The sequence below is a fragment of the Athene cunicularia genome, assembly GCF_003259725.1.
Source record: "Athene cunicularia isolate RWA chromosome 4 unlocalized genomic scaffold, athCun1 chr4_part1, whole genome shotgun sequence".
In the NCBI taxonomy this organism is placed as follows: Eukaryota; Metazoa; Chordata; class Aves; order Strigiformes; family Strigidae; genus Athene; species Athene cunicularia.
In genome coordinates, this window is record NW_020799098.1 from 41,817,496 (window position 1) to 41,841,921 (window position 24,426).

At 34.1% G+C, this 24,426-nt stretch overlaps 1 protein-coding gene across 1 annotated transcript in view; it reads left to right on the top strand.

Annotated features, from left to right (window-relative positions):
- SPOCK3 (SPARC (osteonectin), cwcv and kazal like domains proteoglycan 3) overlaps positions 1–24,426 on the top strand; it is a 135,285-nt gene that overhangs the window by 45,117 nt on the left and 65,742 nt on the right. The window contains exon 3 of the mRNA XM_026847039.1: positions 5,479–5,605. Coding sequence (XP_026702840.1) covers positions 5,479–5,605 — 127 coding nt within the window. The remainder of the gene's footprint in view (positions 1–5,478; positions 5,606–24,426) is intronic.

The following is a 24,426-nucleotide window of genomic DNA, read 5'->3' on the forward strand; positions in this document are numbered from 1 at the left end:
CCCCCCCTTCATTTAGGTAATTAGGATTTTATGTCCCCTAAAGAAGTGACTGTCCATATAGTAGTTCTGATCAGAAAACTGTGATAGCATGTAATGATTTTGACTCAAGCTTTTTTTAATGTTCCTTCTTTCTAAGTCATATATTAAGTGTGTTAGAAAAATGTGCTGATCAGTGCCTAACTACGTAAATTACAAGTGTAGCAATTTAAGAGGTCTTAAGAAAAACCTTCAGTCTACTGTCTACTATGTGCTGAGAAGTTTTTCTTAAAAAAAAATCATACAGTAACGATATCTCTAATAGGCATTTTTTTATACTTCTCAAATCTTAAGCACCACACTCCCCTTGTGATTTACATAGTAATATCTAACCAATTCCTCCCTGAAGTGCCTGTATTATTTGCCAATTTAATGAAAGAGAAGTTAGCATGAGCACTGCATTCACCTGTTCGTGTATTGGGTCCGTTTCACTTCTCAAGCAACTCCAGATAAGTTAAATAATGAGAAAACTAATTTCTATATTGCTGTACACTCTGCTTTTCTGTCTCCACTAAAATGCTATACTAACTAATTTCACTCAATCAAAAAGAAGCAAATATTATTACAGAAAATTTCAGCAGCATTACATAAAACTTTTTTATATACATATGCCTGTTTTCTTTAGATTTTAGTTAACTGTATAAACATTTAGAATAAAATACTGGTTTCTTTGCTTGGCAAAAGCAGGCAGAATGGTACTGAAAATAATGGAGCTGTATGACAAGAAGGGAAGAAACCTCCTTAAAGTGTAATGTGGATGGAGGAAGTAAGGATTTGTATCTTTAAAGATACCTACTTGTTTTCATTCTCCAATGCAGATGAGTAAATAATATTTTCATTTTACATGCACAGAAAGAAATATTATTCTAAATTTTGAAATAATACTGAGTATTTATGCTTAGGGATCCTGACAAAAATTATAGATCATACATAATTTTCTAATCTAATGTTTTGGGTAGAGATGCTGGGGAAAATAATGACTGAATTTGTATAATCTCACATGCACCTGCTAAACATTATGATGTTCCATTGATAAAACATCTTGCCAACACTGTTAATTTAAAGTTGCTAAAAGGTATTGTGTTTTGACACCCATATTAATTTTATTAACCTTTATTTGTCTCAGCTTTATTGAATTATTATTAGTTTCTTAAGACAATTTTTTCTTGTATTTCTTAGGAACAGTGCAAAATAATGAAACAAATCATAATAATATAGACACACACACAGAATGGCAATAATGTCTTAGTTTCTTTTGACATTTGAAAGAAACTTCTCAACAGTGTATTGACAGCTATAGTTTTCTTCAGGATGCTTGAAAAGGGATCTTTGAAGAAAATCCAGTCAACTCTAATTAAAGCAAATTAGATTTTGCGATACAAGTGGTTTTTTTCTGGTTATGATAATCTGACACAGCCTGACTGTGTCCCCCAAAGGCCATGACAAAGCATTATCAGGCAGTCTCTAAATTGGAATAATTCTAAAATATCTTAAAAAAAAAAAAAAAACCAAACCAAAAAAACCATCAAAGGAGTTATCGGAGTTACAAGACTTTTTTGAAAGATAAGGTTTTTCGTAACTCACATTTGTTTCTGTCAGTTTGTATTTGAAGACCTGTGTTTGAAGATTCTCAAAGCTAGCTATAAAATATTTTTTTTAAGTGAATTGGGCACTCATGCATTTTATAGATATCTTTAAGTCTTTTGCCAAAGAGTTGCAGCAGCTAAATTTTCAATGGGTTGCATTAAGCATTCTCAGAGTATTTGCAGGCATGATCACTGTGTATACAGGAAGGTAAGTTTATGTATGCAAACAGGTACATAGGCTAGAGTAATTGGGCAGATTGGCTAATTATGTTTTTAGGCATGCAGTTGCATATGCAGTCTAAAAGCATATCCACAATTTGGTGTATGCAAATTAATGCAATCACAAGCATGGCTGATAAATTAAACCCATATATTTAATCTTACTCTTTAGGTGTCAACAGTGTCAGATAAGGCAGAGCTTGTGTATTCAGTAATAGTTATTTTACTACTAGATAGACCCCAAAGCCCTTTTCAGGAAATTTAGAAGTTTAAAAATTGTCAGTGGAGGAGGTTGATTTTTACATGGCATCAGATATTTATTGTGGCAAAATACTAACAAGCATAAGAACGTTTATAGTGATTGTAGTGCAATCACAAAATTAAATGACAGAATTTTAGTAACTGCAAGTTGCAGTGATCTGGGTTTTCTTCTTGCATATTAAATTGAAAAATAATAAATACAAGGAAGAGAAAACAAAGAAATTATCTCCTATACTGAAGTAACTGAGTTCTTTGTTTACTATTTGTTTACCTGTCTAACATTTTTACATGTAAAACTATATTGCTTTATCTGCGCATCTAAAGTAAATGGTAGCAAATTATTTATATTGTAGTTAAGCAGTCTTTCTGTATCTTATTTCCTGACATTGTAGACATACACCAATGATCTTAATTCAAGATGATTTATATCATCACGGTAGTTTCTCAGTTATTTCCATGTCAATAGTTTGTATGTAGGCTCATTGCCTAGCTGTAAAAAAAAAAAAAAAATAAACACAACACCTTGTAACAAATAAATAGTCAACAGGGACAAATCTGATGCAATTAATTAATGGTGAAAGGAAATGTTTGACTACATACGTAAAAGACATTATTAATATATTTTATTAAATGCATGCATCTACCATAACTAGTATTACATACGTTCTTTATTGACTTTTCATATTTGCCTGTCATCTCCGTGACTGACAAGCAAAAATAGTTGTTCATCAGCTCCGGTAATACAGAATCTAGTTTCTGCATCATTGTACTAAAGTTTCTGAACAGATGTCACAGAATCACAGAATCATCTAGGTTGGAAAAGAACTTGAAGATCAAAATTTCCATGACTGGGTATCTCTGTATTGATACCTTCAAAGTATAATTATTTATAATTTATTTATCATTATACTTTCCATTCCAAGTTTGGAAAAATACAAATATTTCTGTTTTGTAGAAAGTTATTATTCGTTATATAGAAACTAAGATTTTGAGAAGAGTGATCTGCTGAAGGTCCCAGGTGAGTTCTGTGTATAACAGGAAACTTCACACTCTTCACCCCGAATGAGTACCCTGGGACAGCCTGCATTTAAAAGCCTAACAAAACTAGTTGACAGAAGGTAATCTGTCTGACTGCATAAATACTTTCTATTTTCTTCATACCTCTCCACTGGTTGTCACAGGCCTGCAATTTCCATGTTCTGGGCTTGTTGTAGTGTCCAGCCCCTTACCCACTTGCGGTCCTTCTTGACATACATCGTTCTCTTTTTTCCTTTAGGTGATTTTACTTACCTGTTTTTCTTCCATCTAAAAGGGCCCGATCTCTTCTTGTCTTCAAACTTCATTGAGGTCATGTACAAGGGTGCAGATATGTTAAAATACTGTAATCACCACTAGACCTTCCTTTGATATGTTTTAAGCATCTACACCCAACAGCCCTGTGTGTCTCACAAGTCCTGCTTCCAGTTTCTGTTTTTTGCTGATATCAATGGGGTTCTTCTTCTTGATGTTTGGAACTTTTGCAATTGATTTATGCAGCATTTTCAAGTTACTGTATCTCAGATAAACAGAAATTGATTGATAGTTGGGACTCTGGTCCTGTCAGTAACCTCAGGCTACTGGTGCACTTCTGGAAAATTGTGAGCTATAAAAGTAACAGGAAGTAAGAGAAGGATGCAGCCATCTAAATAATCTCATTACGCTGGAGCTCATGTGTCTGACTGGAAAACTCTGAGTCAAATAAGAGAAGCAGCAATAGTCATATTATTGCTATACATAAGCAAAGCTACAGTTCAGCTTTTCTTTACTATAATAGAAATGAAATGGTTTGTACTTGGTCTTCAAATGATGCAACTCAGCAGAAAGGATTGTTATTTATTATCAATTAGGGTGGTATGTTTGAATTATTTCCTTTTTTTATACTTCCTGATGGATATAAAAACTTCCTCTACAGATATTTTACCACTCATTATGCTACATGTAATTGAAGCTATTACTGGCTTTTTCAGCAGTAACTGATAATTTTGTGTACAGCAGTTTAGGTTCATGTTTATGCTCTAAAAAATCTGAGCAGTTTAAAATTTTTCCACGTGTGTAATGTAAACTTCCATAACTTGTTTTTTGTTTTTGGTTTTGTTTTTTTTTCTTCTTGAAGACCACATTTACACAATTATGAACAGCATAAATTAGCATAGATGAGAAATGGGGTTTTGGTTTAGATTATCACCAGTTTAGTGTTAGATGCATGCTTTTAGCCTTTTACTCTGCACATCATAAAGCCATTACTCAGGAGAAAATCTTCTCAAAGAGCGATTCATGAGTAATTAGCAAAATAGTTCTTGATTATCTGTAGGTGAACCAAGCAGAAGGTTCGATTCTGAAGAATTATGTTCAATTAAAGAAGATTTGATTTGAGGTTTTTATGTTTGAACATTTACTACTTGAGTGTACTCTGATAAGTCATGATTGTATTCTAACCATAATAATTTTTAGATTCCTCATTAAAATTTCAAGCAGAAAACACAATATAAAAACCATGCATTATTTTTCTGTTATTTATATGGAAGGGTAGGAGAATATTCTGAAGAAACATCAGTAACTTAGTTTAGACTTTTAGTCTGACACCGGTATTTTTTGGGTTAAAATTATTCATCTAGCTGTATCTGTGTGTTTGTATAAGCATACACATACACACCTAGGCAGATGAAGCATATCCACCTCATCTAGTGAAAGGTGTCCCTGCCCATAGCAGGGGGGTTGGAACTAGAGGATCTTTAGGGTCCCTTCTAGCCCAAACTATTCTATGATTTTATGATTCTGTGATCAATTCTGTGCTCCAGTAGATTACCTTTTTTTTCCCCCCTGTGAACTTTACAGTGGGTGCCAGAATCTGAATTTTACAAAATATAAGCTGTGACAGTGGTCAAAGTGGGGCAGACAGTACTCTGAAGGATTACCTGCCTGTTTCTATAGAAGTATTTATGATACAGTTTTCTACTGTTTAAATGTTACCTCCTTAAACACGAGTATTAATACAACAGCTGCATTCATACTAACAACAAAGTAAATACCACATGAGTCAGACATCTTTCACTGATCAATAAGTATAACAGACACGAAAGCATCATTTTAATCATCTTTTTCTACTAAGATGGCTTAGAAAGTGAAATTATACACAGGTATCAAGTATCACTAGAGTGAATAATGTGCAGAGGTGAGCAAGTGTATACTAAAGACTGTGGCAGCTCTTTACTTAGAAGAAAACTTGATGGCTAAAATTATGTATGGCTTTCTGTTTGTAAAGGCTTATTAAAATAGCCTGAATATGTTCTATTTTTACTACTGCTTATCAGAATTACATACTTTTTTTTACTTACAGTATGAAAGAGGCTGGTTTAGGCCATAAACAGTGGAGGGGTGGTCCCATTTCATCAAACTGCAAGCAGTGTCCAGTAGTTTATACCAATCCTGTTTGTGGATCAGATGGTCACACATATTCTTCTCAGGTAAGAATTAAATAAAGAACTAAATTATTCTTTCATTGTTCCAGTCAATTCCAGCTCTTGGAAAATAAAATACCGTATTGTAATGCAAATCAGCATTTATTTGTTATGACTAAAATACATATCACAGACTGCAACCTACAGCAATTCTACTATATCATAGGACCATAAAGCAAAATGATAGCAAATCCTAAGCAGCATGAAACTGTAGTACCCAAACAAGCACAGTATAAGAGTGCTCCAGCATATAATGGAGCTCCAGATTAAATCTATCTGTGACAGACACCAAGACAGAATTTTGAGTACAGAAAAGAGTGTTGCATTGTCCCCAGTTTGGAGTAGGATAAACATGTTAAGTCAGAGTTTCCAGTTGACCATTGAGGGGATGCTTCATATTCTAAGCACCTAGGTATAGATGTAACATACCCTGATAAAAAATGTAATAAGGTAAATAATTGTTGCATAGCTTTCCTTCTTGCAACAGCATTTTATGTATTTTAAGACCAGAATAAAATCTTCCTTCTGTATTCCTGAACCTTCCTATCTTTTCTTTCATATGGAGACAGAATAGTAATTAAAAAAAAATGTTCCTGTCAGTTTACCCAGTCTTTTTTTTAAGAAAGATTTTGTGCTGATCATGTTGAAGTCCAGAAACCATGGCACTACATTAGCACAGTGCTCAAGTGAAACTTGTGAGATGAAGGGATTTCATAATGCTAAAACCAGATTCAATTTGTTTAGCATGCTCTCTTTAAACTTTTAGAAGAAGAATATTCAGCCAGTATTAACAACTGAATCCTCTCTAGGAGAAACAAATGTGTGCTTTTGATGAACCCATTTTTGTCAGAAATGGTGTGCAATTTAGTGCAAGAGAAGCAACTTATTCTGTCATTCTGACACCATGTCATTTCACTAACAAAATGATTCTAATAATAGATAATATCCAGTGCTTCGAGAGAAGTATAATAATAATGCTGATTGTTCTAGGTTAAATTGACAGAGATGGAGAAGCTTTGTGTTTTTTACTTATAAAGAAAAAATTTCCTTATGGCATTTAAAGCAAAATATTTTTAGAATATTTCCCAATATTAAAAGATTTTTAAGAATTAGCATTTGCTGTATTGAAATTTCATTTGGTTTTTACTGCAATCACAAACTATATCTGAATTTTACAAAAAAGGATTTGAGTTTCCAAGAGTGACTCGCTATTGGATTGGACACTAAGTATCCCCTCCAGGAATATTTTCTTCTTGGTAAAATAAAAACATCAGAATATAACTAGTGCTTCCTCCACCTTGAAAATTCATATGCTTTTATACTAAATCTTACATTAGAAAGTGTATTTCTTACAAGCTGAATATTTAATTGTAGAAAACTGATCAAGAATCTTAATTTTCTTTAAAAAAAAAAAAAAATTTCTAACTCTTACACCAGGATATCTGAGGCCCTGAATTTTGGACTCTGGCTTAGCAGAAAAATAATTCCTTTCTACTGATGATATGACTTAAACTTTTATTTTAGGAGTTTGAAAATATTCTTGTTTTCAAACTCAGTAATCTCCTGTCTCTGTTTTACCAAGAGCTTGAAATGTGCTTGCATCTTACTAGACGTTAGATGATGTTGTTATTTATAATTTTTTTGCTGCTCCGTGTGAGGGTTCAGTCAGTCTCTTAAGTCCTAAGCCTAGCCTGCACATAGATATAAAACAGACAGTAGTCTCTATGATTTTACAATTTAGGTAGACAAGGTAGATAATTCGATATAAGTAATACTGAATAAGCAATTTTTTTTATTTTTTTTTTTAATATGGAATACTTTATCCATTACACTCTCTCTCTTTGTTCTCCCTAATGTAATATAAACATCACAGCCAGTTTTAACCTCGTTGCTTATTTCCTATTTTATCATATAGGAATGCTGTATTCTAAATAATCCTCGGCAGAATTGACCTTTACACCTCTTATGGTCTGGTCTGAAGTAGATGTACAGAATTCTATAAATAGTGATGAGATGCAGATATTTTTACATAGTTCATGTGTTAAAGGTGATGGAGTGTTTCTCAAATAGAATGATGAGAAATGAGTGGATTAAATAGATACACTCTACTTCCATTCCATTGCATTATCAGAGCTGCAGTCAGTGCAACAGTACATGCATATAATGCAGAAGTAATGTAGCATCAGAGAGCTTTTGCAGGGTTTTCCTTTTGTCTTCCACTACCTTGTAATGGTAGATTTCAAGTCTAAGTTTATGACAACAAAATGCTAAAAAAATGCTAATGACCACAAAAGATCTGTATTAGCCTATAAATATTTATTTTTATTTCTTTCCAGTGATGTTATGATTTCATATTCTAAGGTGCAGTTGCATCAAGATAGAGGTCCTTGCAAGGTTATTTTAAAAGCAGCTGTTTTAAAAATTGACATAAAGATTAATATTTGTGTTCCTTTAGAAAGTTTAGTTTCATTGTATCGTCAAGCTCCAGTAGGAGTTAATATAGAAATTTTCTTGTATTTAGAATGCATTTATTAATGACTGTGGCAAATTGTAGAATACATTTCCTGAAAAGAAGTCAGTAAATAGTAAGAGAATTGTAGAACACAGCCAGGCAGCTGGCATTTATTGGATGGAAACTACTTTGGGAATATGCCCTCCCTTTTCAGGTCAAGCCCATGCAAATGTTTGTCTTAAATTATGTAACTATAAATACTTCATACGTGGTTTTTGCTTTTAAAAAAATAAAAACAAAAAATCCCCACAAATGGGTAGATAACGTAGAAAGGTTAACTTCTAAATTGAACGTGTCCAGAGTCAGATAAGGATGTTTTGTTTCCTGTTTATTTTAGCAGACCAGGTTAGGTTTACTAGTGTGCTCAGCCCACAATTCAGTCGTGTACAGTCAGTGTAAAGGAAAAGTAGCAAGTGTAAGATATTTATTAGTAGCATTACAAGAATGTTGAAATAAAAATTTTGGAAGCTGAAAAGTTGAGTAATCAAAGTAAACATTAATTATTATGTGAGTAGAAATTCAGTATAAAGAGATCCTGCCATTTCCTAACCAGGGTGGTTTTTTTTAGTTAATAGACTTTAAATAATACTGCATGTGTGTTATACTTCTTTAGCCTGGTTTTACCTTCTGTATTTCTCTAAACTTTTGCACTTGAAAGTGCACTGTTCATTTTAAGTCTAGGAATTCTCAAGTAGTGCTGTAGCGTAGGGCTTTGGGGTACCCTTAGGTATTTGGCACCTCAGCCATTCTCCTGGAAAAACATGGTCACCGCTACCAGGACAGCATTTGCAACCTGTTTCTAGCTTCATCTTTCCTGGGATTAATAAGGAAATAAAAAGGACATAGAGTGCACCCCAGACAGGGTGTTTTGTGGCAGCAACCCACCTTCTGCCATTGTTTTACCCAGGAATCTAACTTGCTTCAGTCCCGCATGCATACAATAAAGCTGTTGTAACTGTGGATGAGATGATGATGCTCATGCTTGGATGCTTCTGTTGAAACAATTCTCCCATATTGTACTGTACTGTAACTGGGTCTTCTGAAAAATAGCTACAAGGAAAAAGAATATAATCACACATCAGCTGTCTTTTGAGTGGTTTTTGCATATTTAAACTACAGCTCTGGTGTTTGGTATAATAGGCTGAAGTTTTCTCTCTTAGATTGAAGATGGTTGACACGTAGTTCTGCTCTAACAAAATCTAACCTTAAATAAAAACAACTGAGTATTTTGGAATGAAAACACCACAGAAATAAATTAATCTTTAGAATGGGCCTATTGTCCCATGATTATATTCCAGAATCATCTTGGCAGTAAGTCCTAGATCAGTTTTATTTTTAGCAACAATTTGCTCAAGTTGGTTTCATATTGACAGTGAATTTTTAATGAATTTTTTTTTCTACCTAAGAAAACTTCATGTGATTGATTGATATCCCTATAGGTATAAATAATGATAAAAATAATGTTTTGCAAAAATAATGGGTCTAAACTAGCTTCTTAGAGTAAGATGCAAAAGGTACATAAAAGCAAACAATCAGAAAAGAGGATATGAATTCTTGATATACTTTAAGATAGATAGGTATGTGGATTTAGATTTAATATTAAAATATTTTCTTCAGTGTCCCAAATTATGATTCCTTTCTTATTAGAAGGGTGAAATAGAGCCAACAGATAAAATCACACTGTGTTTGAAGGGGGAACTTTGGTACTGGTTGCTTACTTTCTCCAAATTTTATTTATAGTTTTAGATAAACCTAAATTCCTACATTTTTATTCTCAGGGTATACCATATTTAAAATGATGTAAAATCATTGTTGCTTTTATTAATTTCAGGTGGTTTTAAGTCTTTCACTTAATCTGTATCTCTCAGGTATAAAACAGCTTATTTGGAGGATGCATAAAAATATTTTTAATCTTTGATGTTATTTTAAATATAGTCCTATTATAAAAGTTAAATTTGTTTTGAGTTTTCAGGTCACATGACATACCTGAACTGTTGACAGTTCTTTTTTATTTCAGAAAAGATTGCTAGAAATAGATTTTGAAATTGAAATGAAAGTAATTTTCACAAACCTGATTCAATATATCTGTCTTACTTTTTAAATAAGGCTACCCCACTATGCCTTTTGGTTTTTTATCTTCATTGTTACTAAGCAGACTACTGTAGACTTAATTGTCAGTTGAAATGTAGCCAAAAAATAATCATTGCCTGCCATCTTTAGTAATAATATCATTTCTCTGAAATAAATTCTTTGATGGCATGTTGGTCCATATTTTTACAGGTGGAAGATGTGGCTTCTTCCAGGTAGTTTTTGTCAAAAGGGCCTCTCAAAATTAAAATTCATATGTCTATCCAGCTCCCAAGCAAGGCGTATCCATAATCACCCTGTTAAGTGGATAACTTTAAGGCCTTCTACAGACCAAATCTACGTTGGACTGTTACAGTGAAGGGCTTGTGGCTGAGATACATTCAGAAATAAAATAAATTTGTTGGTAAATGGAAAGGAAAACCCCAAACCAGCAAATCATGACGAGCCTTCCTTCGGCCCTTACTCTCACGCTCAGCCCCTTCCCTGCACCACCTGCCCCCACACCCTCCCTCCCCAAACAAGAAGTCCAGTTTCTTGAATGAGGCTGGCTAGTAGTCAGTGAGATAAAATGTATATGGCTTGATTGATCCATGGAGTATACTTTCTCAGGATAAACTGATCGTTACAGAATACTGGAAACTCCTTGTTTATTGTTTAAATGCTTAAAAAAGGCTAACAAGAAAAAATCAGGAAATGAGATTGTCTGGTGTTCCATGTTCCTCCATCATTGGGTTTTGCCGGTAATACCTGAAATTTTATCTGGAACCTTTAAAATGATAGAATGTGGTATTCAAAACAAGGTGGAGAAATGACAGACTGGTAACTCACTTTACTTAGTACATCAGCCTGGTAGGAAAACTGGATTAAAAATTCCAAATTATATATGACTGATCTCTTTTTTTATCAATTGCATTCAAAATAAATAGCTGCTAAAGCTGTAGAGAATGGAGATGGTAGCTTAGATGAAAAATTACTTTATAGAACATTCAATATTTTGAAATTCTGAGCAGCTTGGTATTTCTTATATTGGGATGATATAATTATACCAAGAAGAATTGAATTTGGTTCCCTTTTTTCACTTCCAGAATACTGTGTTTTTTTAATATAAAATTATATTTTCAATTTACATTAGAATATACATAAATTTAATAGTTCAGTACAAATTTAAAAATGCTACTTTATGGACTGGAATTATTTTTTTTTTCAGTTTTCGTCTACGTAATGTTTTTTAAAACAGTATTAAGTTTCCTCTAGAAAATCTAGGCTGCAGAAGGACAAACCAATAAAAGAGTAGGACAAACAGGGAAAAGTGAAACAAGTTCAGTGTTTATTAAGTAACTCTTCTATCATGGCAGCAGTATACTGATAGAAAATAATGAATGTAGAAAGAACTTGAATTCAGAAACTATTCATGAAAACCTAAATTTGTATGTTAACTGTCAAACAGGACAGCTAGTAAAACAAGAAAAATCAAATTGCTTAAAGTGAAGTTGAGAATACAGTTAAAGATTCAGATTTCTTAAACTGTTAGGTTGAATTTGAGACACACATACCTGGAGAACAGTCTTTATCTGAATGATAGCTTTAACCAGCAGAAGTTAATCTTTTGAAAATAGTATTCAAAATGTTGTAACATTACAGCTAAAATAATGAGAATAATTTTGGCACAAGAGTTCTTTTCCAGGAGAATGTATTCATACATTGTGAACACAGGAATTGCCAATGGGACAGTTATGCTTGGGGAGTGATGGTGTGGAGCAGAAAGCAGTTCTGAAGAGAAACCAATAGAGAGATGGGTCTGGAGTATTAAGAGACAGTAAATAAACTTTTTTAATTTGTGTAGCTGTTTGAGACAGTAAGGCAGCTGAGAAAACAGTGAAGATGATACTGATGAGCTGGTTGCAAGAAGATGATTAAAAGAGAAGATTGTCTGAGATTTACCAAGCAAAAAACTCATTAGTGAGCATGGTTTCAGTGGAGTGGAGGATGAAGAGGGTAGTTATAGAGGTAGTTAGGTGGGATAAGAGAATTTTTATGACCTTGGGAAGCTTTTGTTTGGGCATTATTTTTGAAACAAGTGGGAAAGAAGAGAGAGAGTGGTTAAAGACAGTGAGCGTGAAGTAAGGTGATGTCAACCTAGGAAACATTTTCAGAGTTAGTAGCATACAATCTGTGATAAGAATGGTATTAAAGAAGATGAGGTTGAAAGTGGAAAATGGCAAACAAGAAAACTGGGTCAGGTCTTGGCTTAGTGAAAACATTCAAATATTACAGTAATAATTCTCTGAAAGAATATCCTAAAGAGTGTGTCAGTGTAGGAAATGGTATGGAAAATGCATGCAAGCATTTATTAGAAAGGAAGAAGAGTGTGCGGTGTATTTCTTTTCTTGTGTCTATGAGAGCCTTACATCCCATTCCATTCTCCTTGGAGCATTCCTTCCCATGTCCCAGAAGTGAGGGAGAGCCATGGCCACCTAAATTGTTCTTGTACACAAGATGGCACTCCAGATATGTGAGGAAATGGAAGAAAAATTCTTGTTTTGCTACATATACATGAATGCGGTTATTATACTTTTTTTTTTTTGGAAAGCAGTCTCTCTCTTTCTCCCTATCACCAGTGTACCATGTAAGTCAGTTTAGGTCCTTAAAAGGGATCATTTTCCTAAATTTATCCAATAGGATAAAATTTATAGCTACACAATGCTGCGTTTAAAAAAAAAAAAAAAAAGCAAAAATCTTAAATACCTGCTTTGGTTTTTTTCCTCAGTTATTTTCTCTTAATGCTGATGCACCATTTGTTTTTACATGTTTATTTAAAGCAGACATTACTTCTCACTGCACTGAACCACGGGACCTTGTTCAGTTTTCAACTTGAATGTACTTCTTTGCCTCCTCTTATTCATAATGGAATTTAAATATATGCTTAACAAGTTTGCAGTGAACCCATGGATCATTTTGTTGCTTTAAAACAGAGCCTGTTCCATGTACCATGTGATGTGGACAGTTATAATAAAAGTATATTGATTCTAATTTATTTCCCTTTTTCTTTAATTTGCTTCAAAATAATTCTGTTTAAGAAGGGTTTTAGAATATCATAGATGTAGCAGGCACAAAAGAAGATGTACTTAGCATTACTTAGCCATTATGGTTTTCTTTAGCAATTAACAGAACCGTAAGCATTTGAAAAGCTGCAGAACTGGAAATGAAGTGAAAATTGCTAGAAAAGATGTATTTATTAGAATCAAAATTTTATAGAACTTGCAATTAAATTTAGTACTCAAACAGAACAAAGTGTTTAGCTTCTGAAAGGATATTCTTACATATTATTGATGTAGGTCACATTTGCACTTAGCAAGGAACTGAAATACTGTGAAGTTTAAAGAAGTAACATCATACACCATAACAGAAATGTAGACCAGCAGTGCTATAAAGTAGTTAAGCTGTCTCTGAGAAAAAGAAAAGCTTCAGTCCTAGTAATTTAGCAGATGTCAATGAGGTAAAATATCTGTAACAGTAAAGAATAATCTTCCAAGTCTCGCTATTTTATTTGTAATTTTGAAAAGATTGCAATGAAATATTGTAAAAATGAACCAGTTACGATGTAGGTATTTCACTGAAAACAAACTCAGACATATCATGATTGTTCTAATATTCCTTCAGTTTTTCAGTATTTCTGATGCTCTAGTGCCAGTATACTGTGTTTTTATATACTTAAGAGCCTCTGCGTAGAATACATCTGCAGAATTTTAAAATTATTATTATAAGGGGGATGATGCTTGTGTTGTCTTTTTTTATATGCATATTAATCTTACTAATGGGCTTTAGTAACACACATTTAGCATTCAACATTGTGACACTAAACAAATACATGTTATCACAGCTCAGGCATATTAAGTTTATGTCTGTAAAATAATACAGTTCTTAATTGAACCACAGAAATTGTCTGGGATTCAGGTTTTCTAATGAGATGCCTGGTAACAGCTTTCACTTCTCTCCCAAAATCATGTCACTTTGAATTATCTAAAGTCACATATGGAAACACACATCCAGAAGTTTCTGGGTGGTGGGACTTTCACAACACTGGTTGTTGCTCTGAAGTTCCTGTTCGCTTCAGGACTCTTTGAAGCATTAATATACACCTACCACCCTCCTTCTTGGGTGGGGGGGGAGAAACAAACAACAAACCCCAACCTGAAGAAGAAGCCTTGAAGAAATGAACAGTTGATACTCAGAAATGTTCAAAATGTTTTAGCCAGCTCAAAGAAAATCCTTAAGGAAGCCTGTCTTCTTTCTACCTTCATCAGTTTTCTTCATGGGTGTGGTTATGATCTTTCTCAACTTCAGTCATTTGTAGCAAAAAGAACTGTCCAACCTGTTTGTTTACATGTCCAGTGATTTTAAGCTGCCTGCTTTCTGCTAAATTTACAAGAAGCAAATAATAATAGACCCTTCTTCCACAAGCTAAGACACTGCTGCTTGCTCTGCTTGCCTGTTTTTCATTAATCTTGAGATCAAAGTGTTGAGATCAGCCATGTTTAGGAATATTAGCTCCACTTGTACAGCAGCATATTTCTTCTATTGACAGGGTGAAAACCATAATGAACATGGAATTTCATAAACATTTTCTTCAGTGATAGCACATGTAACCTTCTGGTTTGTACTCTTTAATAAATAAAATCTAGTGCTTTGAGGTCAAATGAATTTTAGCATACATTGTAGGTGGGTGAAAAAATAAAGTGGAGAGCTGTAGAGGCAGCTGTGATGTGATGTGATGGTAAGAAAACAGAGTGCCTACGTGTGTCTAACTTCTGATCCAAACAGTGATTCTGTAGTGCAGTGGTTTAAGGTTTCACCTAAATGTAAGTAACTATATGGAGTTTTTTCTTTCTCTCTTTCCTGCCCCCCCGGTTGACATAGCGTAGTTAAAATGTCATAGAAACCTGGAAAGGATAACCCATCATGGACCAACTAGATATGATCACTTTACTTCTATTGCTTTCATTATTTTTTCTGTACTAGCAGACTAATGAGCACGCCCTTTAGATGCTATTTTAGCTCACATATAACTTTATAAATATTTCAACTTAGATATAATTAGATAAATTCAACTTAATTAGTAATGCAATCAGCCAGCATGGCTTAGGAAGCCATATCACATTGAAAATATGGTGATAATGCATTTTAATAAGCAATAAGCAATTCTTTTAACAAAAAAATCCATGTTTTTACAAGCTATTTGTGTCTTATTATAAGGCTTTATAGCTTTGCCATTACTTTTATTTTACCATTGCCATTACTCAGAAATTTGCATGGCAGCTGAAAATCAGTAAAGATCTTTCTTTGCTGATTTTGAGCCAAAATAGTCAACTGTTATAAGATAATTGTTTAGGAGAATTAAATGGCTTTGTTCAGATTTAAAATTTTTATTTGAATATTAATTTTAAAATTTGAAGTGGGAAATTGAAAAACGTAAACTTAGGTTTGTCTAAGAAATATTTCTTTTTCTATCTCTTGAGAATTTTTCTCCAAATTACAAAAAGGTGAATGCTAGCAACGAGTTGTACCAAGGATCTCATGTACATACAGTGTTGAGTGACATTCTGTGTATCTGTAGCTTGGGTCTGCTAAAATTATGAAGTTTGAAACAAGGAGCCTGATGAAGTACTGAAATTTGGACTGTGTGGGAGAGAGCTCTGAATAAGAGCCAGAATTTATAGGCTTAAGTATATGCATGTATATGTCAGAAACATAAAACTTTTTATATTAAGCATGTTTGCAAGTTGTTAGTGTATTTTCAAACTGCATCAGTGTTTATAATTTTTTGAATAAGCCAAGATCAGAGAAATAATATAGGTGGGAGTAATATGCTTATAAATTTTTCACCTTTTGTTAATCAGGTTTTTTTAAGGACTCTCTAAATATTTTTAATATTTTTTATGTTTGAAATATCTTGGTTTTTACAGAACTTACTGTCTTCAAGGAATATTGAAATATTAATTTGTGTATGAGGTAATAAATATTAATTTTTTTACACAAAAATAACTAGAAGCAGTATCATTAATACATTTTAATTTACTGGAAGTAGGGATATCACAGGTTTTTTGTCATTTGGTATTAAGATTTACATTCTCATTTGGTGGTATAAAATAATTAGTTTGCCTCTTAGCAAAATGTGTAGAATACGATGGCGAGGTATATATTTACCAAACTGAGTAGGTGACTAAAAATTCATATGGTTGATTTAAAAAGCAGATAGATCTTTAGAAGGATTTTTAGAAGCTCCTAAGCATCCTGTTTCTCTAAAAGCCTCTAAGTATGAATGCAAAGACAGGTAGGTGCCTAATTTAACTAATCCTAGTAGGCATCTGTCTGCGTTTTTCTGTGACTTAGTATGTTTTCTAGGGTGCCCCAAAAAGATTGAATAGATAGTTGACCTGATCTCAGGCTTTTCTTTTTATGCTGTTGCACTGCACACTGCATAGTGCTGAAGAAAACAGGCAAGAGCTATAGAGGTGAACAGGAAGAAAATTGTCAGATATTAATTTTGTCATGTAAATTGCTTTCTCTGGTTCATAGCTTTATAAACAATGTATCATCAGTTCTCTTTCAACCACAAAAATTTTTCTTTGCTCAGGGTCTTGGTTCAATAGGCATGTTTCCTTTTGTTCTCTGGTCAAAATGCTAGTTGCATGTCTTTATGGTTAATATTTTGAAATGTTATTTTCATTTTAAATAGTAGTACTTGTTTGCTGAAAAGTTTTTACCCCAACTATTGTTTACGTAAGTAATAGACATGATTAACAGGTTACTGATGGGACAAAAAGGCATCTATAGATCTGGATGACACTTCATAGATATATTTGCATATTAATTTTTAATTTCTAAAGCTTGAATTAGTTGAAAATGTGGTCTCTTAGCATTACATTTAGCTGGTTTAAGTTTGAAATTTTTTCTTGAAACTGTGCCTTTTTGGCTGCTTTTTGTAAAAAATTATAAACCGGCATAATTTCAGAATTATCTGTGGCCATATTTTCACCTTCATTTTAAGTCAACCTAAAGTGACACCACTGCACAAAGAAGCAGTACTAGCCATTGCCTGGAATCAGCCCCTTGCATCAAGCAGTCCTTTGCCACTCTTCCATGTTCTGTATCAAGTAACGCTACATTTTGAACTGGACCTGGAACATAACCTGGGTGACACTCACTCTACACACCCTGCTCCCATGATTGGTGATGGGAATCACCAGCCCAGTTAAAGCTTATTGTAGTTTCATACATGTTTTACTTTAGGAGACCCAAATTTGAGTCCATAATTTGCAATTTGCACAAAATACAGTAAAAGCAAATTTTGAGTAGGGGAATGTATATAAGCTGTGTGAAATAGGAGTAAAATGAGAAAACAGGGAATGTCAATAAGCAAAATAGTATGAAATTAAGTTGAAAGTACACAGTACTGCATACTGGTAATCAGAGATTATCTGTTCAACTGTCAGAGATACCAGGTTCTAAAAACAGAGAGAATACAATGATCTGTATTGATGAATCAATGTGGAGCTCTACAGGAGGCATTTCTATCAGTAAGACACATGATGATATTGGAAAAAGTATTCAACACTTCCTTCTCTTCAGCATCCATCTTCATGGTACTCTAGTGTGGTGGTTTGACTTTGGCTAAATGCCAGGTACCCACCAAGTCACTCTGTCGCTTCCCCCTCTTTCTCCTTGTTTTCTTCACAGGGCAAAGAGGAGAAAAAGATAGACCAACCCTTGTGGGTAAAACAAAAGAAGTTTTAATATAAGCAAAGTGAAGCAAAGATCTGCACGCAGAAGCAAAAAATAAAACTGATTTATTCTCTATGTCCCATTAACAGGCGATGTTGGGCCTTCTCAGGAAGCAGGGGGCTCTGATATGCATTAAGTGTTCTGTCAACACCCTGCCAGCTCCCAACATAAAACACAGCGCCATGAGGGCTGCTATAGGGAAAACCAATTCCAGCACAGCCAGACCCAGTACATCTAGCAAAGAGCTCTTTTCTCAGAGATCCTGTTGATCGTTTCATACAAAAATCTAACCACCCATTGTTGATCATCTAGAAGCTAGGGAAGGAATAATTGTGAGCTTTTTTGGTAGCAACATATAAATTTGAGAGGATTTTCTGAATTCAGCCATTCTGGTTTTTTATACTGTAACAGTCAGATTTCTCAGCTTGGCCTATGAATATTCATTTGGTAGGTATCAGTGCAGAAGGCTCTGGTGTACAACTTGTGGAATATGGTGGTCAGATTTTTGAATTCTCTAATGCCTGCTAATTTCCCGTTTCACCTGCACTAGATTCTCCTCTTTTGTACACTGGGAGGTTGGCCAGAGTTCAGTGAACAAGGGTGTGGAAAAGTTGTATCAGAAGTTGGGCCTCTTACTCTCTTTGCACTGGTTAGTGTCAGAATCATTATCCATGACCACAGTAATAATAAGAAAAAAACTCTATTAACCTTTTGCCTATGTAGAAGTATATGCTCAAATTAAGTATTTGTACAATACAGACTAATAATTTTCAGGTTAATCTGAAATTAATTATTTATCAGTGTATTTTTTTCTTAGATAGCATGCCTTGTTTAATTTTAAATGCAAAATAAAGTCATGGACTTCTACAGAGCTCCCATTATTGAGATAAGGTACAATTAAAGGTGACAGTTACCTTTCAAAGATGAAACACTTTTCTACAGTTGCATAAGTATTGGTTATTGGTTGTCTAAAAAGTAATTTACAAAATGCTCATCTTTAAATGTGATGGTGTTCTAGAAAGCATTTCTGTAAGTGTCATATACCTCAGCACATTAAAATTTCTAGAAGACTTTAATTCACATTCAATTCACACTTAATCTGATACTATGAAGTTATGTTTTTATGGTAAAAAAAGGTGTGTTGGTGTATCTGGCTGAACTTCAGTCTTTCAGGATCAAGGGCTTTGCAGTCCAGGTGAATACCCTGGCAGCTAACTTCTGCTGATTTGTATACTGCAGGTGTGTACCGGGTCTGCTTCTGGCTGATTAGTGCATTTAAGGTGAAAGAAAGGAGAAATTGGAGGGAGCATCTGCAGACTGCACCTGAAGGCACTTGCCAGAGAAATCACTTGTATCCTCATTACTTAGATTTAGTTAGTTTAAAAGCTGCTAGATATTCCTGGCAAGACAGTACTATGGTGGAAAAATAGGTTATCTTGCTACTTGAGGTAGTAGCCTTCTCAAAAAGGAACAGAATTAAGTCTGTGAGAAAAAGCACATTATTGCTGGGAAATGCCAAAGTTAATGTTGCACAAGCACAGTTTGTCTTTCTTTCTGGGTAGACATATAATGCAATCTTAACTTAATTCAGTTCTCATTTTTTCCACAGGGCTCTTCATTCACTTAACACACAGAATAGACATACCTCTCTTTTTATCTAATCGGTAATTCATTTTATCTGCGCTGTTCAGTACGGTCTTCTACAGTAGACACACAGTTAAACTAAACTCCTCATCTGCTTTAATATGTCTTTATTCCCTGTAGATTTTGAGAAGTCTGCAAATAGTGACTAATTTACTGTCTCACGCATAGTCCCTCTGTGTGAAATGAGTGTTGTTTTACAGGTAGAAGGTGATTCTGCAATTGATGGTAGCAAACAAATTGTTGTGAGATTTGGATGTCCAATTAAAGGATGGTTTTTTTTCATATTTCACATTACAAAGCATTTATATGTTCAAGATTTATGCAAGCAATAGTCTCTTAACACTGGTGCATTCACAGAGCAGGTCTATCCTGTACTTCCTCACTGAATAAGCTTGATGCCATCTGGTCCACACATTTTCTCCAAGCAAGATAAACTTCACAGGTGTCATTCCTGACAGATTTAGCTAATCCTGATTGTAAAGACAATGATTAAGAGTCAATAAACTTCAATTTATTTTAATACTTCACTACCCCTATTATTAGAAAGTCTTCCTAGTGTCTAATCTGAAACTTTTCTGCAGCAGCTTAAGCCAGTTATTTCTTGTAACATTCGTCATGGTATTCTTTTCAGGTATCTTTCAGATACCTTTTACCTATCTGACAGCTGTTGTGTGAATCCTCTTTTCTCAAGACAGAACATCCCCACCCCTTGAGCCTCTTTCTTAGTGACTCTATTTTCTAGGCCTCTGATCATTCTGGTTACTCTTTTTATGGGCTTTTTCCTGTTAATTCCTGTCTTGTCTGAAACCTTGTCACAAAGCTGGACAGGGTGCTGTATCTAAGTGCTGCCAGAGCTGTGTGGAATTATTTTACATGTATTGTAGGTTGCAGTCCTGTTTATATATCCTGGTATGGTAATATTTTTACACACCATTCAGTTGTTTATAATGATCACTCGATTTTTATTTTTCCTTTGGAATGGATGTCTATCCAGTTACTCCATAGCTTGTATTTTAAACATGATTATTATGTCTACCTGAGTAGAACACAGCAGTTTTCTATATTGAATTGTGTTATATTTTTAGCCCATTTCAATAATATGAGTATTTTTATTATATCCTATATTCTATATTCCAGCCTCTTCCATGCTTAATAGGATATATTTTATTTAATCTTCCAAGCCATTAATGAAAGGTTGTGAAAAAAAGTCCAGTCAGTACAGCCTTCCATTTTAGCAGTGAGACACTGATTGCTACTCTCTGAGGATCACTTTCAACTAGTTTTGTACTCCTCTAACAATATGAGCACACAAATAGCATACTTCCCAATATGACTTACCAGGTTGCAATGTAAAAGAGTGTGAGAAGCCTTGGTAAAATCAAGGTACGTACAATCTAATGTATCTTTTTCATAGAAACTCTGCCATAGAGTGAAACTAGATCTATTACGATTTGCCTGATAAAACCCTATAGTATAGTCCCATCTCCTTTCTTCTTCTAGGTACCCAGAAATGAAACTTAAAAGCTGTTTTTTTCTATAAATTCTGAGATGATCTTTTCCTTATTTAGTTTCTTCATCATTCATTTCCAGTCTAATAGTACATCCTTCACAATTTCTCAATGGCTGTAAGTTTCCTCAGCCAGTTAAGGTGTTCAAGGATGTAAATATCAAATTCAAATAATTTGAAAACTTCTAGACTGTATAAATAGTCTCTGCATATTCTTTTTCACTCAACATGGAGATTTTATCTCTGTATATGTGACACTTATGCTGACATATTACTCCTTTCCGTAGAGGCTTCTTTTGTATTTGAAGTCATCAAAAAGTTTTCCGAAGTCACAGGTTTTATCAGTGTTCTCCCCATAAATTAATTACATGCATACTGTCATTCACACTTGAAAAATTAGGACAGTTAGTCACAGGAGGATGATATGGGGGTTTTCTAAAGGTAAGCATGTACATGGAAGTATGTGATATTTACCTGGAACTTGGCTTACAAATGCAAGGGAAGTTAGGATTGTTTGGAATGTAATGTAGTAAATAAAGTGTATCCTGTCCTTGTATTCACATCAATCAAATGCACAAAAGATAACAGGGCTTTTTTCCTTGTATTTTCATTTTTTCATTATTTTGCCATGGAAAAGTAGGTTGGGTTGGTTTTCTGTTTGGGGGCAAAACTATGCTCTTTATATGTACAATATACAGAGATCCATTTGACAGCCTTTGACAGGTAGCTGTGTTGGAATGGAAGGTGGCAGAGCTTAATGAAATATATTATTGTCATTCAATCTTTCCAAGTCTATAATAGTAATTCTAAGAGTAGGACTCATTTATATCAAAATAACATAGACTATAGTAGTTATTCCAGAAATATAACTATTCTTATCTTTAATAACAGTAAAGCTGCATGAGTCATGTCTCAAGATGACATATATTGTTTAATGTTCTTCCCACAGATTTTAATTGCTTGTCTGTAGTTCACTAAACAACTACTTTTGGCAAATACTGAAGAATAGAGTCCATTTAAGACTGAACAGGTTTTCAAACAGGCAGAATATGAATAAAAAAATTGCACTTATCTATGGGACACTTGACAGCACAGAAATGACAATTATTCATCCTGAAATATATCGCTAAGAGATCCTGACAGGGTACATATTCTTTGTCTCTATTGAATTTTATTTTTTTTTTACGCACTGTGCAGCATATAGCTCTGAAAACAGAAATACCTTTTCTTCTGTTATGAAACAAAATATGTGAAAATTCAAACAGCTGAAGCATTCTTAGAATCAAACATACGAATGAGACATGGTGAAACTCCAGTGTAGAAAACTGATATGCTAAGAGGAAAAGGGAATGAAGATCAGAAGATAAAAAGGTAGATATATTCAGAAGTAAAATGGTATTTTTTCATGCATATAACGGATTGTGATGAAAGTAGCACAAGCAGTTAACTGTTTATAAACCCAATATAAATAAGGGATATTGTGAAATCCAACAGATGAGTTTCTTGAAAATTTCATCACATATGCCCATATTGAAAAGTCACTGATAAAGCCAAATAAATTGGAATTATTTTGTTGCTATACATAACATAATAGTTCAAGTATTTTTCTGCTATTTAAACCATTCAGATATTTCCCCCACAAAACAAATTATTTCATCAGTGTTCCCAACTCTACCTTTCCTTTGTACCACAACTTCTCATCATGTCCTCATATTCTGTATGCCACAGATTTATTTTTCTGTGGAGTTTTTTTCAGGTATGTTGCTTGCTTTTCTACCAGTTTGAGAGTAATGTTGAGGGACATCTGACGTGCCTTTATTTAGCTGAGCTGCCTTTGCATTATCCCAGTGCATTGTTTATTTGGGGAACAAGGACAAGAGGTTTGAACCAGAGTTACATTCCTGGTGTCATTAACTGCTGATATGAAATTGTTAGAAAAGTATATTGATTCATTTCTGACTTACACAAGCACTTTGATTTTGCTTTGTTTCTGGAGACAAGGAATATGCCTCTGCTGCCTGCCTGTCCATAAATGAGTCAGTGAGTGTAAAATTCTAGCACACCTGTGAATGGGAGTGCTGATTTGGTGGAAGTGTTACGTTCTGACCTTGCAGTCACTAGCTCTGGTATCAGTGCCTGTGGCAGCTGTCAAGCATTAAGTTTTTCTTAACATTTATAAGGACAATGTTATTTGCAAATTGGACCAAGTAGATATCTTTAAAGAAAAATAAATCAAAAGGACTACACTCACAACTAATTATGTTAACTCAAGCAGTTTAGAAGTATTTACGAGTTTCTTCAGCAACATTTGAGTGAAACAAATTAGAAGCACTGGAGTCTGTAAAAAATAATCTCTCAAGGAAAGGATCAAAGAAATCTTCAAACAACACTAAAGTATTCCCTTATTTTGCACTCTTCATATTCTCATTCTCAGTAAAACAAATCAGAGTTTTAAACAGTGGCCTTATTAAGTTGGGTCACCAATACGAGTAATCAAAGCCTAAAGCACAGGTGTTTGTAGGTTTGACTCCTTAAACTACTAAGATTAAAACAACTAAAATTCTCAGATCTTAAAAAAGGGGAGATGTTTCTTGTCAACAGAAACATGTATTAAATTTGGGCTATGATCAGTTCTACTAACTGAAGATTGTTTCAAGTATGAATTAGGTCATGCGCAGTCTGGAAAGAGGTCTGGTGAGCATCATGGCCAAGGCAAGTGCTCTCCTGTACAACCAGGATTATTGTGCCAGGGATACAAAAGGTATCCAGTTGTTTCATAGTCAACATAAGCAGAGCTGTTCCCTTTGCTTCAGTTTTCTGGTCCTTTATGATACACTGGTGCTATTCATACAGCTTTCAATTGCAGCAGATCTTCTTGTTCCTTTTTGTTAGAATGAATAGATTCTTTTAGCCTCATTGTTCTTTAACCATGCCTTTTTGGCAAAAGGTAACACATTCAGAACTGAACTATAATGGCGACTTAATGTAAATACACAAAATTTGAGATATTCCTTTCTCTTCTGATACGTCTTTTTGGTATTGGCAGTGGTGCAAAAAGGTATTATTTCCGTATGGTGATGCAGTTCAGCATGTGCTAGGTAGAGAACTGCATGGTTAGAAGTTTGACTGCATGAAAGGATGATAAAGTTCTGTAAATTCACAGTGCTTATATCTGTGTACTAGTGGAAACTTCAAGTGCAGTCTTTCAGGAGGCTCCTTTATTCTTACATAGCTACAGTTCTCCGAGTGCTTACTCATTTTTAGGAGAGAGAGGAACTTCAACTTTAGAGTTTG